This window comes from Corythoichthys intestinalis, chromosome 13, assembly GCF_030265065.1.
Source record: "Corythoichthys intestinalis isolate RoL2023-P3 chromosome 13, ASM3026506v1, whole genome shotgun sequence".
Taxonomy (NCBI): Eukaryota; Metazoa; Chordata; class Actinopteri; order Syngnathiformes; family Syngnathidae; genus Corythoichthys; species Corythoichthys intestinalis.
Window position 1 is genome coordinate 5,413,816 of NC_080407.1, and position 18,022 is coordinate 5,431,837.

At 39.3% G+C, this 18,022-nt stretch overlaps 1 protein-coding gene across 3 annotated transcripts in view; it reads right to left on the reverse strand.

Annotated features, from left to right (window-relative positions):
- slc38a4 (solute carrier family 38 member 4) overlaps nucleotides 1-18,022 on the reverse strand; it is a 46,169-nt gene that overhangs the window by 21,263 nt on the left and 6,884 nt on the right. Inside the window, exons 1-10 of one of the 3 annotated variants that reach the window (XM_057854396.1) lie at nucleotides 12,577-13,543; nucleotides 6,402-6,625; nucleotides 6,216-6,312; nucleotides 4,565-4,680; nucleotides 4,417-4,490; nucleotides 4,247-4,339; nucleotides 1,654-1,735; nucleotides 1,482-1,564; nucleotides 951-1,009; nucleotides 447-698 (exon numbers count right to left, since the gene is read on the reverse strand). In XM_057854396.1, coding sequence (XP_057710379.1) covers nucleotides 447-698; nucleotides 951-1,009; nucleotides 1,482-1,564; nucleotides 1,654-1,735; nucleotides 4,247-4,339; nucleotides 4,417-4,490; nucleotides 4,565-4,680; nucleotides 6,216-6,312; nucleotides 6,402-6,526 — 981 coding nt within the window. In that variant the 5' untranslated portion in view covers nucleotides 6,527-6,625; nucleotides 12,577-13,543. Of the gene's footprint in view, nucleotides 1-446; nucleotides 699-950; nucleotides 1,010-1,481; nucleotides 1,565-1,653; nucleotides 1,736-4,246; nucleotides 4,340-4,416; nucleotides 4,491-4,564; nucleotides 4,681-6,215; nucleotides 6,313-6,401; nucleotides 6,626-12,232; nucleotides 12,551-12,576; nucleotides 13,544-18,022 lie in introns of those variants that run through there. The other 2 variants (XM_057854398.1, XM_057854397.1) reach the window with 2 other exon arrangements.

Here is an 18,022-nt window from a genome sequence, read left to right on the forward strand (position 1 = left end):
CTGGTTGAGGTTATTGCTGCCAAAGGGGGGGCACAAAATATTAAATGTGATGGTTCGCCTATTTTCCCCCCTTCTATCATTGTTTGCATACTATCCTCATTAAAATATGAAAACCTATTAATGTTTGGGTGGTTTAAGTTAAAGCACTGTTTTTTCATCTGTGTGATTTTGACAAAGATCACATTTGATGGTGGTTTTATGCATAAATGTGAGAAATTTCAGAAGGTTCAGATACTTTTTCATACCACTGTGTTCAGGACAAAGGACACAAATCCCACATAAATACAGAAGACTGGGCACACCCTTTAAAACCACCTTAACCAAACATTCTAGTTCTATGAATGACTTTTCATTTGCCTCTTTTCACATTGTTATTCCTCTAGCATCAATCATGGGGTCACGCCCTCAGATTTGAGCAACCAAGCCCAGTAGTTCTATTATTTTACCTGCGAGTTGAAGATAAAGTATTTGGGCGTGCACATGTCCTCGTCGTGGTGCGGCTCGACGTGGACGCCGGCGTGGACGGGGTGAATTTCTGTGACCGCCGGCGACACGTCCGCCCGGGAGAAGTCCATCTGCGCCGAGCGGTTGTGGAACGAGTACAAGCCCGCCATCTGCGAGGAGTTCATGCTTAGGTTGGCCGACGGGTTGTCCAGGAATGGCAGAGGGCACGGTAGCTGAGTTTTTTTGTAGATCACCTGGTAATTAATAAAATTGAGCCGTTAAACAGCCTGTCTGAAATTTGCGAACGCCTTCGCACGGAAAATTTGTTATTTTTTAAACTTGGCTGAGGACACTTAAACAGGCTGTGTGTAGACTTTTCATATCTATTGTAGGATTGCTTTCTTTTTTTCATTGAAAGAAGATGGCGGATGTCAAGAAAGGATGTTGTAATATAATATTTTCCATGCGGAAAAATCCAGTAACAGACATGTTTGATAAAAACTTACGACTCCCAAGAAGAACACCATGCAGGAAAGCGAAAAACCACTTGTGTAGCCCAGATAGCCTGCCATGAAAAGAACACAGTGTAACTGATTTGTAGACACGGATAAAGAAAAACGACTTGGATATCGAGGCTATTTTTTGATTTGCTATAAAGGGAAATTGATCTGAATGTCTATTCCAGGATATGGGTCACAAATGTAGGTCGAATATCCCAAAATAAGCTGTGAGAGGCAGTTCAATTCAAATGTGTGTCCGTAATGCCGACAGATACATAACTAGATGTACCTTAATTCCGTTTTATGGGAGCTTAGCCATTTGAACGCCGGCCATAAAATTCCATGCGAGTGATCGAGCTGACTAAAGAGCTTAATGATACTTTGCTTGAAATCGCGTTTGCCTCGGCCGACCGGTGTTTAATTACTTTTGGCCAAGCGCAGACAGCTGAGAGGATGCGACACGGATCCTACTTTTTACGACTCCAAGGTAATAACTTAACAGCTTGTAAAGCAGTCAATGACTGAAGTCATCCTTACCCAGGTTTTTAAGCAGAGACAAGGGAAAAATAATGCCGAGGGATACAAAGATCACCAGGTAGTTTCCGTTAAGGTACCATTCACTGCAGAGCAAAAAAAAAACAACAAAAAAAAGGGTTATAATCATAAAATATTCCATCCGTATTTGCAAAGTAAAAAAAAGCACTCTCACCCGGAACTTTCTTCTAAACCCAAGAAAGCCCGAATAACTTCTGGCAGCTCGTATTTGACGATAAAGAGGTAGCTTGACATGGCTGCAAAATGACATCAGATTTGAAATTTAAACCACATTTTAGCCACTTAGTATTTATAGTATTTATACTAGGGATGTCCCAATCCAGGTTTTTGCACATCCGATCCGATACCGATATTGTTTTGCACTTCCGATCCGATACCGATACTGGCCGATACCGATACCGGCCTATCTGAGCATGTATTAAAATTTAAAGTTATTTAGCCTCCTTACTTAGTTGTCAGACTCATGTTGAAAAGGGTTTTAGTTAGGGCTGCAGCTATCGATTATTTCAGTAGTCGATTAATCGATGAGCTAGTTAGTTCGAATAATCGAGTAATCGGATAAGGAACATAAAAAATTAAAATTCCTGACCTGAGCCTCAAACGGTATAAAAAAATAAATAAATGTGGATATATATGTACAACAAAAAAACAAATGGCTAACCTACATAACAAAATTCCACTAGCTTAAATGCTATTAAATGCCAACGTTTTTTTGTTGTTGTTTTTTTATACAATACTCTTAATAGTTCAAACGCATGTTCCCACAAAAAAACCCTGGTGAAATATACCTTTAAACTAAATTACAAATGCATTAAAAAAAAAAAAAAAAAAAAATTAGCTTATGTTGGTCTTAACAGGGAGCAGCTGGGTTCAGCCATGTGAAATTAGGTGGACTAGAGGGCAACATATCCACCCAAATTAATAAAATTAAATGCAAACACTTTCAAAACAAACCATTACAACGCCACTTTAATTAAACGAATACTCGAAGCAGCAAAATTTAATTCGAATATTTTTTTTCTAATCGAATACTCGAGTTAATCGATTAATCGTTGCAGCACTAGTTTTAGTACTCTTGATAACAACTAGCCAGCTGAATTAGGTGAGTTTGAATAACACACAACGGTTGGTAACAAGAAACTGACCTGTTTATTCAGTGACAAACACAAAACATTATAAATAACAAACAGAAATGGCATAGTCAGTCAGTAAAATGTGCAAATAATATTTTAAACAAAACACACATACAACCTCAGTGGAAAATCCCACAAACCCCCCAAGTTATTAGATGCTTTTAATGTTTCGTGCATTAGTTACAAAAATTGTATAAAAAGACTCTCAGGTTTAAATAAACGACTATTTCAGTATCAAGTTAACATTTTAAAACAGTAAATAAAATACTCAAGTCCCCATTCTGTATCAGCAGCTTTAAACTACATTCAATTCATTTAATTTTGCGAATCAACTGTTAAAGTTGTTAAAATTGCTCCCGTTATTCCATAATTTCCCTTCTGTCTACTTTCGACATGTGAAAGTTTTAAAACTGTTTTGAAGGTATTCAAGTCAAGATTTTGCCGATTTAGGAGTATTTTAGATAAAAAGTTAATTAGGTTCGCTTGGAAGGTTCACAACAGCCTACTAGGGAAGTCTCCTGCTTTAAGATGGCGGCTGTTTACTAACGCATCTAGTTTTCCATACTTCAATGTTGCTAACGTCGTCGAGTCTGTCGTTTTGCATCTAGTTCTATATACATATGATATCTATTATCTATAGTAAAACGATGTTGACGTAGTTTGTAGCGGCTGTCAGCAGCAATCAGGTATTCTTGTGTTTTTTATCCAGCGGCATGAGTTAAGCTAAAGCAGTGAGCTGAGCATTAGCATTACCCGGGTCTATGACAAGCATGATGTTTACTCTCGGGACGCAATGCGGTCCGTTTCTCATTGCGTCCCGAAGACCGCGCTGTGTATTAGTTCCGCTTTACTTGACATATTTCAATCATCGGAATTTGGATGTTTGTGAATCGTTCTCGAATCTTCCACGGCCGAATCGCTCAAGGATGTAATGACGGCTGGGCATGCTGTACCGTGGTTCTAAGTGTTGAATGGTGCGTCTTTACTCACGAGAGATAATGGCTCGTCATCCAGAATGAATTCTTCGGCAGTGACTCTTGTTATTCGCTGGGCTTTGGGACTGTCGAGTGCCAGTTTGTCACGCACAGCAAAAGTTTCTACCAGTGTTAGTTGCGTAGGACCTTTCTTTTTCTCTTCGGTTTTCTTAACATGATACTCCTTATATTGTTTGTGGTGGTATTTCGCTAAATGCTTGATTAGGTTGGTTGTATTAAAACTTCTTACAGCTTTACCACCACGCTTGACTTTATTGTGGCATATGTTGCACTCTGCCTCTTCGGCTTTGTCGTCCTTTAAGGTGAAATGATCCCACACAGCTGACATTTTTACCGATAATGTCTCTCGGTAAATTGGGAGACGGTAATGTAGTGTGTTGAAGGTTTGCCGTAAAATGCGGACCGGATTTTAGGGAAACAGAAGCAAAAACTGGAATGGATTATGTAAATCGGTGCACTGGAAAACCCGGACGGGATTTTCAAAAAAACTGGATCGGAAGTCTGGATCAGAATTTTTCTCTGTCGGCTGATCCGATACCGATGCGCATTTTTTTGCCCATATTGGCGTTCGATCCGATCGGGACATCTCTAATTTATATCATCTAAACCAGCACCGTACCTCCAATATTTTGCATGATAATAGATCCAAATGCAGCTATTTTTCCAGGCCACCCGAATGCCCTTTCTCCTAGCTTTTCATAGATGAGGGATCCTATAAAACCACAAATGTGCATTTAATCACTGAACATTCACTAACAAAATATTTTGACTGAAAAATGGAACACATACCTCCCTCTTTAGCTGTCATCAGAAGCAGATGCACAGAATACAAAGACAGGACGGCAACAGCGATGAGTAGGAGTCTGTGTGAGGTAGAAATTGTCAGTGCTGGCTGCAGTTGGTCAGTTTTAGTTGAGTCTGTAGTGGCGATACTTACGTAAATAGTATAATGCCAGTGTTGGCCATGGCGTAGGAGAGGCCTAGGATGCCGCTGCCCATTATGGCGTTACTTAAGTTGAAGACCGACATTCCAAAGGATGTATGGCCCGGATGCTTGATTTTTTTTTCAAGAAAGACAGGTGAAAATAAGCGTCAGGTGAATGTGTTTCTCTTTGAGTTACAGTGCTGGCCAAAAGTATTTTTAGGTAAAGAGCAATTATAAATATACATGAGAAAAAAAGACATTTATCGAACCATTTTCTCTCAATCAATGTCTTTATTTTTTATGTACATTGTTGAAAACAGCCAACAATTTCATCTCAGATGTGACTACAAAAAAAAATTCACTGCTTTCACTCAAAAAACCTATAGATCTCATAAATAAAAATAAACATTTCTTACCTAAAAATGTAATTACGCTTGATAACACACATCACTTGAAAGCTACGTGTTTTTTCCACGTGTTTCAATTTAATTTCCATTTCTGTCAAGCTATTTTTAATTTCTAGTTAAGTTTTAAGTTAGTCTAAACTTTAAGTACTGATAGGATTTTGAGTTTTTGCAGTGTTCAAAATAAATGTATGATACCTGCTGTATTGAAGCACATTAGGGACCAGTGCTACTTGGTGTTTTATTCAGCAATGACTACTGAGCTAAAACTGACAGTTAGCTTTATTATGTTTTAATTTTACACCCTCATCACTCTACAGCGCTGTGTTTTTACAGATTAAATAAAGCCTGTATGTAAGACACGTTAGCCACGCAGCGACAGTGGTCATAATCAATAGAAACCTAGCCCTCCGAAGGGCTAACGTTACGTGAGCGAGTGACAATAACGTGATATTTATTAGCGATGAGAAATCTACTGCTTAAAGATGGCGGCTGTTTACTAACGCTGCCCAGATGCGGCTGAGTCTGTCATTTCGCATCTAGTCCTAAATACATGCGATATCTATGAGACGCATCGGACACTACCTGCTACCACACTAGCATCATGCGGGCGTAGTTTTTAGCAACGTCGGTGGAGTTTGTAGCGGCTGTCAGCTGCGGTAATTTTTTTTTTTTAATTGCTTCGTCCTCTACGCACGTGACGTCAGCGCGTTGTCCCGCATTAAAAGTAGTCCGGGCAAAACGTGATGCTTAGAGCTGGCAAAATAAAACGATTCCTCGAGGTGAATAAAATCACTCGGATCAGTTTTTAAACTCGAGTTACTCGAGTTGCTCGAGTATTCGTTTCAGCTCTAAACGACTCACATGACATTTTGGAGGGAAAATGAAAGCAGTACTCAATTTGGATATTTAGGGATGTTCGTAGTTTCTAAGGGGTGTACTCACTTTTGTTGCCAGGGGTTTAGATATTAATGGCTATATTTTGAGGGGAAACTAAATTCTATTATAAAAGCTGCACACAGACCACTTTTCATTGTATCAAAGTGTCATTTTGTCAGTATTGTCCCATGAAGAGATATACTTAAATATCTGCAGAAATGCGAGGGGTGTACTCACTTTTGTGACACACAGTAAATGAAGATATTACGACCAAAGCATTTGAAATTGCGATCATTTTCTGGGAGAAATTGAGCAGTATCTGACAGAATTGCAGGGGTGCCAATACTTTTGGCCAGCACTGTATCTATTACTGTTCTTACATATTCTTCATGGTACTCTTCATATTTCTTCTTCTTCATCATTCCATTGGTCAGAAACTTCTGGCTCTCTCCGTCATCCATGTCATCCAGGAACTGACTGCAAAGGCAGAAAGTGAAGGGAGAAATTTTAACATACATTAACGGATCTTTTCTAATTTCGTATTATATGAACACGCAGCATCGTACCTGTTGATAGTAGCCTTTTCCGAATCGATGGTGTCAGCGAAACGGTCATCCAAGCTGTCCGTGCTGTCGTCGTCGGCCTCTGTGGCGACTTTCCTCAGCTCCATCCGATCCACGACTCCCGGCATTGCGTTTATGGGTAGGATGTGTTTCTAAATTTTTACTTTGAAGGTCACCGGTCGGCAAACAGCTTTATGCTCCTGTATGTTTTCCCCCTTAATTTGATTCTGAAAATAAACAAAATATGTCTGAGCTGCTTAAATAATGTATGTTTGGACTCAGATATTTTACCACTTGCAAATGAGTCCGGACTATTTGTTCTGTTACCTAATAGTAGAAACATGAGTGTCTTTTGTGTACTGCTCTTCATTACAAATGAAATCTATAGCTGTAAAATATGCCACAGACTACCTCTCGTTCTGTGGTATCGCTATATAACATGACAAAGTTGACATACTGTACACATAAGCGGATTTTATGGGGGGGCCAGGGGGGCCTGGTGTCTGAAAAGTGTCATTGCATGTAATTGACTTTCCTATATATATATATATATATATATATTAGGGCTGTCAAAATTATCGCGTTAACGCGCGGTAATTAATTTTTTAAATTAATCACGTTAAAATATTTGACGCAATTAACGCACATGTCCCGCTCAGACAGTATTCAGCCTTTTGGTAAGTTTTACAGCAAGTTTTTTTGTGCTGTCTAACAGCGAACTCTTGTGGTCGCTTTGCGACATGGTTTATTGCTCTCTTGCCAGTTCAATATGGCTGCACGACGTCTCGGGCTGACGCCTACGTGGTAATGTTGTGCTTATATGATCCTTGGACAAGAATTGTCCGTAAGTATGGTTGTTGTAAAGAATGTACATATTATGTTAGTAAGCGAAATGTTATATTTTTTGTATGAGACGCTTTTTGTTTGTTTAGTGAACCTGTATAGCATGCTAAGCTAACGTTGTTGCTAATGCAATGCTTGTGTACTTTTTTTTTGTAGTTTTACGACGGTCTAAAGAGGACAATGGTTTGAGGCCATTTTATTAATAAATCAGATGAAAAAGGAAGAAGTCTGATTATTAAGGCATCGTTCACTAGCTTTGGAAAAAGTAGACGCTTCGGAGTGAGGACAGCATAGACAGATTTAAATGACAGTAGAGTGAAATGCCCACTAGTCCTTATGTACTGTATGTTGAATGTATATATCCATCTTGTGTCTTATCTTTCCATTCCAACAATTTATTTTACAGAATATATATATAATTTACAGAAAAATATGGCATATTTTATAGATGGTTTGAATTGCGATTAATTGCGATTAATTACGATTAATTAATTTTGAAGCTGTAATTAACTCGATTAAAAATTTTAATCGTTTGACAGCCCTAGTATATATATATATTATATATATATATATAGCTGAAAAACAATAAAACTGCAACAAAAATGAATGAAATGAACAAAAAATATATTTTTATGATGGGTCAAAATTAGTTTTTGAGCACCTTAGAAGGCCATTTGCTTTGCGTATAATTAAAAAAAAAACTTTTTTGGGGGAAAAATATTTTAAAAAATGATTATTTTCTTTGATCAAAAATATTTTTTTTTTGATTGAAGTGATTTTCTTTTTTAAAATCTGCATTTTTTTTAAACAACTTAAATTTTGACTGAATAATAAAAACAGAAATGTCCTAGCCAAAATGTGGCCCAAAAACAAATCAACATTGCTTCAATAAAAAAAAAAAAAAAAAATCGTTTTTTGAGTTTCAAATTTATTTTTGCATTCAAACACATTTTTTTTTATTTAATTGAAGCGACATTTTTTTTGGGGTTGAATAATAAAGACTCCAATCTACCTCCATATGGCTCCACCCAGGGGATACAATTTTTGACTAGGGAACTACATTGGCACAACACCGGCGTGCGTACCACATTCAATGGATGAATATCTTGGTGAAAAGTATTGCCAAAGCAGCCTGATTTAGAATTCCCTTCAAGAATGATGGGAAACAAAAAACGCTCATTGTCAAATTATTACAAATATTCTTGTAAGTTAATTTTATTGCTGACACTATATTTCGGGGTCATCAACATGTTGTGCCCCCCCCTCCCCCCCCGCCCCAAAAGTCAAACTCCGCCTATGACTGTACATCAACAAATTTTGAAATGAGGTTCTTCAGCCATCAAGAGGCCCCCTTGTTCATTTGGACCTACGAAGAGGAGGTGTGTCTCACATTTTCCACTTTAACATCATTATTGCGTAATATAACGTGGAGATTCAGTCAAAGTGCTGAGTCACTTTCTCACAAAGAGCTCTTAGACAGGAGCGAGAATGGAACTCTGCCATTGCTGTCTCGTCATTGACGTCCAATAAATTGATGGTTCTCACATGCTTGGTGACATCAAACTTTGTCCATTTAAAATAAAAGATGCCAAATATTCATTTTGTGACAGCCGTAAAACAAGATGCTGACCAAACACTTTTGCATCAATACACACAAGTAACGTTTACAGTAAATAGTCAACCACGAATTGACGTCAGCAATGTGAAAAAAATATCCCACCTGACCCTGATGTGTGTTTAAGACAAAAGCGATTATTTGTGCATGTTACCAAGCTTATCGCCAACAAGCATGTTGCTTTTTGATGCCTGCATGTTGACTTTTCATAACTTGTATGACTGGGTTAACCCCACTATCGCCATCTCCAAACCATGATATAATATCTAGGGCGTAGGTTTGGTCTCAACATTGGCAGGGACGATACAACAGCATAACCTGCATGTACATTTTTTGCTCAGGATGGGACATTAAGACCAAACAGATTGGGTGAACGGGGGTCAGGGCTACATTTCTCGCAAATATGAACCTAATTAATTGATATGCTGAATCAGGGGTACTTATTACGTCGATCACGATTGAGCAGTTGCTCGCAACTCTAGTGTGCGTATCTCACGGCATCCAATTCTTTGTTATATACATAGTTAAATATGATTATGTTGTTTGTATGTTTTGTTGTGTAAGCAACATATGAGGTTATGTTGCACCCTCTCTCTCTAAGTAGCTTCTTACTCACGTGTCTGGTTCTATAGTTTCTAGCAGAGTTCACTACATTTCTCACAGTTTAATTAACGTTAACAGTAGAAAACACAAACGGAAGGACACTTCTAAGCAGCTTCCAACTCGAGTTTTGCAGGTTAGCAAGTTCACAGAATTTAATGTTATGCTAACTCAGATGCAGGCCGGACTTTCAGTAGCAAAAATGAGTGGTATGTTTCCCACCTCCACAACTATGGCATCTTTTTGATAGGGGTGCACGACATCCATTTTTAAAAAAACCGATACCGATATCGATAACTGATAATAAATATATAATTTTTTAAATGTATAACCTGAGTTTTTGAACACCTGGAGGATTAAAAAAAAATAGTGATGGATTCAAGATAGATTTGCCTTTGATCTCATCAAATTTTTCATAATGACATGAACAAAACAGTGCGTTTCACTTCTGTACTGGCCGACAGCAAGCTAAGAATGAATGCACTTCCATAAACCACAAGGCTTGGTCTTTTCTTACTTTCATGGGAAGACACTCGTCTTAATATTGTGAAAGTACAACAGAAAAATACACATATTCAATACTCAATATACAGCAAACTGCACAATCCACTTATATACACAACTATTATATGTATAGCATAGCACACTAGCTTGAGCTATTAAAGCATCGGCTGGCTTCTATAACACAACTTATGAAGTTCTGTACATACGTATGACAGAGGTAAACATATTTTGCACATCCATATGTAATAGTAAACATAAAATACTGACATATATTTCTGAGGCGGAAATGTAACAGAAAGCATTCACGACTGTCAATGCTACCGCTAGACACTGCAATGTGTAAGTGATTGAACCAAACTACTGGAACAAAAAATAGGTGCATTGAATTATTCTGACCAGCAGGTGGGAGCAATGCCCCGCAAATGGTCAACTGATTTTCCATACTATTGTGTAAACTGCAAAGCCAGAACAGTACCGTACATATTATCGGTCCTATGATAAATGTTATTGGATTTATCGGGATGACGTCATAATTCCTATTGTCGGACCGATAATTATCGGACCAATAATTATCGTGCACCAGTACTTTTAACTACTTACAGTGGCTGCTGTTGGCTGAAAAAAAAAAAATCTAATATCCCTCGTCTTCGAAGGGGCGGAGTAGGCGGCATGTTGTCGACATATATTTCTGTCGGCGCTGTGTGAGTATGTGTGTGTCGGGGGTGGGTCAAGTCATCAAGCAATCAAACGTGCAAATGAGATGGGTAAAAATGGACCGGCGCTTTCAGCAAGTGAAAAGGGGTAAATGTAAGTCTGAACATAATGAAAATAATTCCCCCAATAATGGTAGGGTAATTCTATCCTTACAACATATGGGAAGACAATCTAAATTACCCGTAAAACTGAACTCATTATATAATGCATATAAGGTTGGTGGGGACAATTTAAACTAAAGATGTGCCGATCGATCGGGTCCGATCACGTCATTTTCAAAGTATCGGAATCAGCAAAAAAAATATCGGACATGCCTTTTTTTATATATATATATATGTCTTTTATTTAAATCGTTTTCTAATTGTATTAACGTTACAGACAAAATGTCTTACACTCATCCAGAGTAGTTTTGGCTTAAAGCAGGGCTATCAAATTTATAGCGTTAACGGCTGTAATTAATTTTTTAAAATTAATCACGTTAAATAATTAACACATGAGCTGCACGACCCACGATCTATAAAGGCGCCGTTTTACCTATAAATAGAGCTAAAAGGCAGCGTATAATAAGTCGAGAGAAGTTTGACAGCCTTTGGAGCCTTTTTTTATTTGACTAAAGCCTCACAATCCCTCTCTCAGCAATCAAAAAAATTGTGGGAGGCAATGTGGGGAAGAAAGGTAGTAGTTGATCATTTTCTTAACACCCTATTTTCTTTCCCAACGCAGAGAAGATATATCAATTGGTGCCCCTACGCAGAGTCATGGTTGCACCACCCATCATGCATTTGGGCAGAACAGTTAAATGGCTGCAGTATCATTTACTGAAAGCTCAACAAATACACTAGATGGTGATATTTAGTCACAATATACAAAGTCACAATTATCCTTTAAGAATTACAAGTCTTTCTATCCGTGGATCCCTCTCACAGAAGGAATGTTAATAATGTAAATGCCATCTTGAGGATTTATTGTCATAATAAACAAATACAGTACTTATGTACTGTATGTTGAATGTATATATTCGTCCGAGTTTTATTCATTTTTTTCTTAATGCATTGCCAAAATGTATATGATCGGGAAAAATTATCGGGAATGATTGGAATTGAATCGGGAGCAAAAAAAAAAAAAAAAAGCAATCAGATCGGGAAATATCGGGATTGGCAGATACTCAAACTAAAACGATCGGGATCGGATCGGGAGCAAAAAAACATTATCGGAACAACTCTAGCTCATGTCCGTACCGTCCCTATGTAAACCTACGCCCTTTTATAATATATAGCTTCTTTTGCTGGAGCTAGTACAAAAACCTGCCTCGTAGCAAATACTGTGACTAATTGACACATCGCATTACAATGCATTTTGAGCAGCCACATCTGGAATACTCATAAAACTATGTGCATCCAGCCACAGAGACGCTGTGAAAGATTCCTAGGGAAACCCACATTCTCGTAAATGCGTCCAAGAAACATAAAATGTCTCAATCCTTGTATTCTGGACTGTGTCCACTGGAGTTTTTAGCTACTGTGTTTTAAGTTAAATACCACTAAGGTCGCACACTGACCTCCTTTTTTGCAGATGAGTTTTAAATAACTCTTTAATAAATCGTCAATGAGCCGGTAAAAAAAAGACAGCATGGTGTTGCATTGCAAAAACGTGCAATAATTCTTCCTTTGGTTTCCTTCCTAGAAGAACTTCTGACCCTTTTCCTCCTCCTCCGCCTTAGCAAAGTCTTGCATCAGCCAACCGACCACTTGAGCCGCAAAATTGTTTCAACAAGAATGCAGAAAGTAGACAACAGCTGTTTTTTTCTCTCCCAAATAGTCTGCAGCCAAAGCATGCATTAAGAAATTTTCCAAATAAAAGGACAAATGTCTAACATATTTCAAGAAAAATAATCATACTCACTCGTGCATAAGATTCCTACAAAAAACAATATTGACCGCTTCTTTTTTCTTCTTAAAAATATATTTAGTAGTCAGACGGTGACAGAGAAGTGAAGCCTCTCGTGGCTGCGGCTATTTTGTAAATCAGGTGAGAAAGGACACTTTTAAAAGGGGGGAGGGAGGGAGGACCTGCTTCACCCAATCAGGAAAGGGCTCTCCTTTTGACCACGCTCATAAGAGCCCCCCTCCTTTTTCTAATGCCTCTATGGAAAAAGAATAAAACATAAATATGACAACTATTTTTTAGTGTACACGCTAACACGTCATAGCACGCTCGTGAGCTCTGTCATGTCTGCCAACTGACAAATCATGATTTCCCATGATAAACGAGTTGGATTAGTGATCACACGTAAATGACGGTCACTACTATATTATACACGGTAGGATGTGCCGCCGCGCCGCCAATCAGCGCGCGGCATCGGGGGATGTCGCCGTGCCCAAGGTCGCGTCCATGTCAGGGATGAGGCGTTATCTCGTCGCATCGTAAAGTTCAAACAGAGAGCGTAGACAGTGGCGGACTTGGCAATTTTGGGGCCTAAGGCGAACATATCCAGGGGCCCTCTTGGGTCAGGGGTTAAAAAGGTGAGAAAGGTGTGGAGTAAATATTTTCCGGTACACTAGGGCTATCCTAAACGACAAATTTTCTCCTGATTAGTCAGCCGACTGGTTATACGATTAGTCGACTAATCTGATAATTTTCTTTTTTTAAAACTAATTTAGCAATGAAATTTTTGTTGACGTCACAAAACCATTTTGGAATACTTAAATTCTTTAATAAAGTACAAATAATCATGTAAATAATAATTAATCACAAATAAACAATGAGGTTAAATGCTGATAGCATTTACGAGTGCAAAAGAATGGAAAGTAAACAGATTCAGAACACTGACTTTGCCTTTCCAGCATTATTCAAAACAATTCTTAAAAAAAAATTCTAGCAATATTATTATAGTATACTACTATATATAATAGTAGTATAATAATTGTAATAATTATTAAAGATGTCAAACACGTCATTTTCAAAGTATCGGAATCGGCAAAAAAATATCGGACATGCCTTTTTTTAATATATATATTTTTTCTATCCAAGTCGTTTTCTAATTAAATTTAACGTTACAGACAAAATGTCTTACACTCATCCAGAGTAGTTTTGGCTTAATGTAGGGCTATCAAATTTATTGCATTAACGGCGGTAATTAATTTTTTAAAATTAATCACATTAAATAATTAACGCATGCGCTGCACGACCCACTCACGCATTGTCGCGTTCAATCTATAAAGACGCCGTTTTACCTATAGATAGCGCTAAAAGGCAGCATATAATGAGTAGAGAGAATTTTGGAGCCTTTGGAGCCATTTTTTTAATTGGCTAAAGCCTTACAATACCTCTCTCAGCAATTAAAAATAACGTGGGAGGCAATGTGGGGAAGAAAGGTAGTAGTTGATCATTTTCTTAACACCCTATGTTATTTCGCAACGCAGAGAAGATATATCAATTGGTGCCCCTACGCACAGTCATGGTTGCACTTCCCATCATGCATTTGGGCAGAAGTTAAATGGCTGCAGTATCCTTTACTGAAAGCTCAACAAATAAACTAGATGGCAATATTTAGTCACACTATACAAAGTCACATTATCCTTTAAGAATTACAAGTCTTTCTATCCGTGGATCCCTCTCACAGAAGGAATGTTAATAATGTAAATGCCATCTTGAGGATTTATTGTCATAATAAACAAATCCAGTACTTATGTACTGTATGTTGAATGTATATATTGGTCCGAGTTTTATTCATTTTTTTCTTAATGCATTGCCAAAATGTATATGATCGGGAGAAATTATCAGGAATGATTGGAATTGAATCGGGAGCAAAAAAAAAAAGCAATCGGATCGGGAAATATCGGGATCGGCAGATACTCAAACTAAAACGATCGGGATCGGATCGGTAGCAAAAAAACATGATCGGAACAACCCTAATAATTATTCATTGCCAATCATATTTGTCATGAAGAGGGTCATTTGAAAGCTATTCTTATTCTGTATTATGTAGAATTTACTCAACATATTATAATATTAATTCTGAAGTATGTGGGATTAACTCCAGAAATCATTATTTATATGACGAACATGACGTGCTTTTGCTGTTAAACCAGCTGTTGAGTGTTATTGTATGACTGATTGGAACTGTACTACATTGTTTCGCCACAGGGTGTGCTGTCGTGTATTTTATGTTCGTTGTGAAGAAGAAGAAGAAATTTAAAAGAGGCATTAGAGGCCTGTTCTCAACTTCTTCCTCACTGCACTTTGGCTCTCATAGAGAGCACGTTCGCTCATGTGTTCGAAATAAACGATAGCCGACGTGCAAAGTAGCAAGTGAGCTGTAAAAATAGCGAGCTTAGTGGCGTGAAAACTGCGGGAGAGCTAAGTGAAGCTAACAAACAGCTAAACGGAGCTAAGCGATGCTAAACGCCGCTAAATGAAGCTAAGCGACTGATACTCTGTCCGTCGTCGTGGAACAGTCCATTGTAGTGCGTGTGTGGGGGGCAGAGATAATATAAATGCAGCATTCAAATGGCTTTCTTTTTTGTTTTGTTATTTGTTTGTTTGGTATGCTGACATAATTATACATGACGAATAGTTGGGGGTGCTGCTGGCTCCAGTGGCCCAAGCCCTTGCTCGTTGGGCCATGGGCAGCTGGTTGGGGGCCCCCTACTTTTTGGGGGGCCTAAGGCTATACTTTGCCTGAATAGTAGATCCACCTATGAGCGTAGACTCCGCTTGAGTCCATTTAAAAAAAAACAAATCGAATTCAGACTTGTGTGTCAATCTCGGGGGAAAAAACTGCATTATTAACCTCCTAAGAGCTCGTTAAAATGACACACCGCAGTAGTTCACAACAACACTCAGGACACCAACATTCCTTAGATAACTTGAACAAATGCTTAGCCAATCACCTGTGACCAAAAAGCTGCGATACTGGGGGAAAGCTGGGGGATGTACGAGGTGCCATAAAACGTAAAACACTGGCTGACAGTAGAAATGTCTGGGAATGGTCTACAACCATTTAGCCAAACGGAAAATAACATGAAGCACGCTCAAAAACAAACATGAAAATCAGTGACTGAGCAACAAGGAAATCTCAGTCCCCATTCTATCACTTGTGCTGACATACTCTGTTATGAAACACCTTATTACTAAATATATATTCACACATCACCATGGAATTTACCACCATTGAGGAGTTCTGTGTAAATAAGAGAGGCAGTCTTTAAAGGAGATTCCTCCATATTTCATTTCTATTTTAAGTGTGAATATATTGATACAATTTTAACTCATTTTCAAGTGATTTTTTTGTTAACTTGTTTGACCTAGTTTACTTGATTTGACCGATTTTTAAGAGGCCAAGTAGGGAATGTTTGTGCCATCAAAATCATCAATAGCAAAGGGTTGTTCACCTGCGCCTTTTCATCAAAACAGCGCCTGAGTGACGCACTCAAGTCACTCCGGGACAAATAAACGGGACATCAGCGGTTTTGCCGGAACGGTCCATTAGTGACTCACATAGGGAAATACAGATTCAATTTCCTAACAAAGAGAACTTGATCATGGGAATAATTCTTCAGTAAACTGTTAAAATCCTTGAGAGCTCTATCGAAGACTTGACAGTGCCGACGGGGCCTCGAAGAATTTCACATGTCTGAGACAAAAGTATATTTGTGACTGCCGTGTTCTTTGAACACCCTTGCCAGTAAGCCGCTGCTATTCCGTATGACATAACTGCACTAAGAGAAGAAAGTCGTTAGGATGCATGACGACACGTCTTGTGTATTTTCATTGCAAAAAAGAGATATTACATTTGGAATGGGTGTAACAGTTGACTTGATGAATTGATTACACGTGGGAGTACAATTTTGTTTTCCTTTCGGTTTTGTTATGGGTCAAATTGACCATTTTTATTCTAAAAAAAAGGGAGTCTGCTCAACGCCCTAGGCAGGGTCCTCGAGGGTGCATGGGAGTTTGCCCGACTGGTCTACATGTGTTTTGTAGATTTGGAGAAGGCGTTCGATTGTGTGCCAGGGGAGTCCAGTGGGGAGTGCTCCGGGAGTACGGGGTACCGAGCCCCTTGGTAAGGGCTGTTCGGTCCCTGTACGACCGGTGTCAGAGTTTGGTCCGAATTGCCGGCAGTAAGCCGAATTCGTTCCCAGCCAAGGCTGCCCTTTGTCACCGATTCTGTTCATAACTTTCATGGACAGAATGTCTAGGCGCAGCCGAAGCGTTGAGGGCGTCCAGTTTGGTGGCCTCAGCATTACATCTCTGCTTTTTGCAGATGATGTGGTGCTGTTGGCTTCATCAAGCCGTGACCTCCAACTCTCACTGGAGCGGTTCGCAGCCAAGTGTGAAGCGGTTGGGATGAAGATCAGCACCTCCAAATCCGAGACGATGGTCCTCAGTCAGAAAAGGGTAGCGTGCCCTCTCCGGGTCGGGGATAAGATCCTGCCTTAAGTGGAGGAGCTCAACTATCTTTGGGTCTTGTTCACGAGTGAGGGTAGAAGGGAGCGGGATTGACAGACAGATCGGTGCAGCGTCTGCAGTGATGCGGACTCTGCACCGGTCTGTAGTGGTGAAGAAGGAGCTGAGCTGAAAGGCAAAGCTCTCGATTTACCAGTTGATCTGCGTTCCTACCCTCACCTATGGTCACGAGCTGTGGGTCGTGATCGAAAGGACAAGATCCCGGATACAAGCGGCTGAAATGAGTTTCCTCCGCAGGCTGTCCCTTAGAGATAGGGTGAGAAGCTCGGTCATCCAGGATGGCGTTGAGAGGAGCCAGCTGAGGTGGCTCAGGCATCTGGTTCGGATGCCTCCTGGACGCCTCCCTGGAGAGGTGTTCCGGGCATGTCCCACTGGCGAGAGGCCCCGAGGACAACCCAAGACACTCGGCTGGCCTGGAAACGCCTTGGGATCCCGCCCGAGGAGCTGGTTGAAGTGGCTGGGGAGAGGGAAGTCTGGGCTTCCCTGCTAAAGCTACTGTCCCCGTGACTCGACCCCGGATTAAGCGGCAGATGATGGATGGATGGATGGATGAAAAGAGGGAGTTAAAAAATTTTTAAACTCTACTGAGAAAAAAGAGGTGGGTGCTGCTAAATGACATATTATTCAAAAATTGTTGGTTGCTCGTTTTGTTTATTTGACTGTTTGATCTTGACAAACATAACAATTGGGTTAGCATGTGTTTATTTTAAAAAAATATATATTGACGCCAAGTGAAATATGAACGAAACAGCCTTCACTTGTTCACTTGTTCTATTAATTGAAGTGATCGTGATTTTGTGAAATTTGTTCTGTTGTAGCCTAATTTCCAAGTGCCACATTGTGAAAAAGGATATTCACAAAATTATAGACGCACACATCC